This window comes from Colobus angolensis, unplaced genomic scaffold, assembly GCF_000951035.1.
Source record: "Colobus angolensis palliatus isolate OR3802 unplaced genomic scaffold, Cang.pa_1.0 Scaffold106, whole genome shotgun sequence".
NCBI lineage: Eukaryota > Metazoa > Chordata > Mammalia > Primates > Cercopithecidae > Colobus > Colobus angolensis.
Window position 1 is genome coordinate 2,801,902 of NW_012111586.1, and position 3,300 is coordinate 2,805,201.

Consider the following 3,300-nt stretch of genomic DNA (forward strand, 5'->3'; position numbering starts at 1 on the left):
TGCAAGCTCTGCCTCCCGGGTTTGCACAATTTTAAAATTTTTTAAGTGAGTCAGATGAGGTGTGGAAAATTAGTAAATATAAATAAAAATTTTTAATGTAAATTGTTTGTCAGTCTTTAATAGATTATATAAAGTAGATGCAAATTTTGTAAGACACACAACCATTACACTTTACATGTATCAAATTCAGCTCTAATAGGATGAAAGTAAATGAATGGGTCATGACCAAGTATGGGAAATAATGAGGTGTTGTGGATTGGACCTTTCTGTATTGAATCAATCTGGTTAGTTGTTTCCCCAGTTCCCCGTCACCCTAGCTTTTCAGTCTTTGCTCCTGTTAACCACCTGGGTTCCTGGGGCTTGGGAGAAGTCAGAAAGGCCTGGCTTTTCTCCCTAAGACCAGACCTGGCCTGGCCTGAGAACCCGTGCTTGGGTGAAGTCTAAAGAGTTCATGTCCTCAGAGGCTTTTCCCTTCATATCAAAGTCCATACTGAACTGTTCACATACCCTTTAAGATATTTTGACCCCAGGAGCCAGCCCTTACAGAAAACGTGGTCAGGGTGAGAGTGTGGGCTGAGGTGAAGGGAAAAGTACAAGCTCTGCACATACTGTAAGAGCCTTGCTGAGCACGCAGGTCACTCTCCCGGCCCATAACCAAGGCCATGGGCTTAGGTGAGATGCCTGTGGTATACCTGCCTGCTTCTCCAGTGACTCTTGTTCCCCTACAGCTGCCCACCCTAGGCCTTCCTGCCCCGCAGTGGCTGAAATACCATTGAGGATGGTCAGCGAGGAGGTGGAAGAGCAAGTCCATTCCATCCGAGGCAGCTCTTCTGCAAACCCTGTGAACTCAGGTAGACACACTGAGCTGTCTGCTGTTCTGTTTCTAGTGAGGCACAGATAGTTAACATCCCATCCTAAACCTGGCTTACCTTGGCACCTGAGTTCAAGCCCTGTTTGTCACATGGGGGCATGTTTTCCTTTGGCCATGGAATCAGTCTTTCATTATCAAGACAAAACAAGAACTGTCCCACCTCTGTGGTTGTTGAGAAAGTAGCCAAGATGCTTAGGGAAAGCTTGGGTTAGAACTGGAGTACAGTTATCACTATTTGACTTCACACTGGCCAGGCCACTACTTTGTGGACTTGTCCATCCCGAGAGTCACATCTATTACTTCTTTTTGCATATAGTGATTTAAGAGTAAGGATCTAGAGAAGGCCTCTCCCTGGGAAAGGCCCAGTACTCAGTAAATAGCCAGAGAAGAGTAGGCTGGCTTAGACTGGTAACAGAGTGGGCTTCCTTTTTTTTTTTAATGTTTTTGTAGTTCGGAGGAAATCATGTATTGTGAAGGAAGTGGAAAAAATGAAGAACAAGCGAGAAGAGAAGAAGGCCCAGAACTCTGAAATGAGAATGAAACGAGCTCAGGTACCTTTCTTGGGAGGCTAGGGCAAGGGTTTTTGGATAGGTGTCCTTAACCGAAATCCTACACACAGCCGAGATACAGTTGGGCCCCAGCATTTCTGAGGCTCCAGTTCTTGAGGCCCCAATTCTGTTTTTTTTTTTTTTTTTGAGACAGAGTCTTGCTCTGTCATCCAGGCTGGAGTGCAATGGCATGATCTTGGCTTACCGCAACTTCCGCCTCCTAGGTTCAACCAATTCTCCCACCTCAGCCTCTTGAGTAGCTGGGATTACAGGCATGTGCCACTATGCCCGGCTAATTTTTGTATTTCTAGTAGAGATGGGGTATTGCCATGTTGGCCAGGCTGGTCTCGAACTCCTGGCCTCAAGTGATCCGCCCACCTTGGCCTCCTAAAGTGCTGCGATTACAGGCGTGAGCCACTGTGCTCAGCCCTCTTTTTGTACTTGGTTTTTGTTTTTTTTTTTGAGACAGAGTCTTGCTCTGCTGCCCAGGCTGGAGTGCAGTGGTGTGATCTCGGCTCACTGCAACCTCCGCCTCTGAGTTCAAGTGATTCTTGTGCCTCAGCCTCCCAAGTAGCTGGGATTACAGGCGTGTGCCAGCTACTTTTTTGTATTTTTAGTAGAGACAGAGTTTCGCTGTTTTGCCCAGGCTGGTCTGGAATTCTTGGCCTTCCAGAGTGCTGGGATTGTAGGCATAAGCCATTACACCTGGCCTCTGAGGCTCCAATTCTGATATCCTGGAAATTTAACTGGTTTATCAGGATTCAGAGAACAAGTAATTCAGAAATGTTTCTGAAGGTCTTCAGATGAGGAATATTTCATGCTGATTGTCTAGTAAGCAAGCCCATCACATGCTCACATGGCAGGATGGCCAGAGGGGCTGCAGGGCATAATTGGTCTGCTTTCTCCCACCCTCCCCCGAGTTGTACGTATTTGGAGGGTAGGGACTGCAGTACAGTCCCCTTACTTGGGTTCATTGCTTCTAGGTAGCCCAGTCTGCTGCTGTGCCTCCTAAAATGTGGAACTGGCCCTAGTCCCAGTTTCTAGCATGCTTTGGTGTATGCTTAGGCCCCTCTGCCAGTCTCTTCCCCGGTGCTTTGTACCTGGCTTTCAACCTACAGCCAGGGCGGGGACTTTGACAACTGTGAAGGGTGGTGAGCAAAGAGCTATTGCTGCTGCCGCATAGGGGTCTGAGAGCACTTATATCTTAACAGTCTGCCCTTTTTCACTCTCGTCTCAAACCAGGAGTATGACAGTAGTTTTCCAAACGGGGAATTTGCCCGAATGATTAAAGAATTTCGGGCTACTTTGGAATGTCATCCACTTACTATGACTGATCCTGTAAGTACATCTAAAGAACTTCTCTTTCTTGAATAAGTGTACAATTGAGGGATAGAAAACTTCTCTTTACAGGAATGAGGGCATGCAGGAATCTTTACTCACTTTGAGCGTTTTATTTTTTTTTTTTTTTGCGATGGGGTCTCACTCTCACCCAGGCTGGAGTGCAGTGGTGCGATCTTGAATACTGCAACCTCCACTTCCCTGGGCTTGAGTGATCCTCCCTACCTCAGCCTCCCAGGTAGCTGGGACCACAGATGCATTCCACCGCACCCTGCTAATTTTTTGTATTTTTGGCAGACGAGGGTTTCACTACGTTGCCCAGGCCAATCTCGAACTTCTGGGTTCAAGCGATCTGCCCGCCTCGACTTCCCAAAGTGCTGGGATTACAGGTGTAAGCCTGGCAGAGACTATTTTATTTTATTTTTTGAGACGGAGTCTCACTCTTGTCGCCCAGGCTAGAGTACAATGGCATGATCTTGGCTCACTACAGCCTCCGCCTCCCAGGTTCAAGCAATTCTCCTGCCTCAGCCTCCCCATTAGCTG

General features: G+C 47.3%; 1 protein-coding gene across 4 annotated transcripts in view; it reads left to right on the top strand.

The window, feature by feature from the left end:
* Window positions 1–3,300, top strand: part of KIF2C (kinesin family member 2C) — a 32,770-nt gene that overhangs the window by 11,885 nt on the left and 17,585 nt on the right. For 3 of the 4 annotated variants that reach the window (XM_011946114.1, XM_011946126.1, XM_011946135.1), the window contains 3 exons: window positions 729–851; window positions 1,322–1,422; window positions 2,662–2,757. In XM_011946114.1, the coding sequence (XP_011801504.1) occupies window positions 729–851; window positions 1,322–1,422; window positions 2,662–2,757 (320 nt within the window). The remainder of the gene's footprint in view (window positions 1–728; window positions 852–1,321; window positions 1,423–2,661; window positions 2,758–3,300) is intronic. The other variant, XM_011946122.1, reaches the window with a different exon arrangement.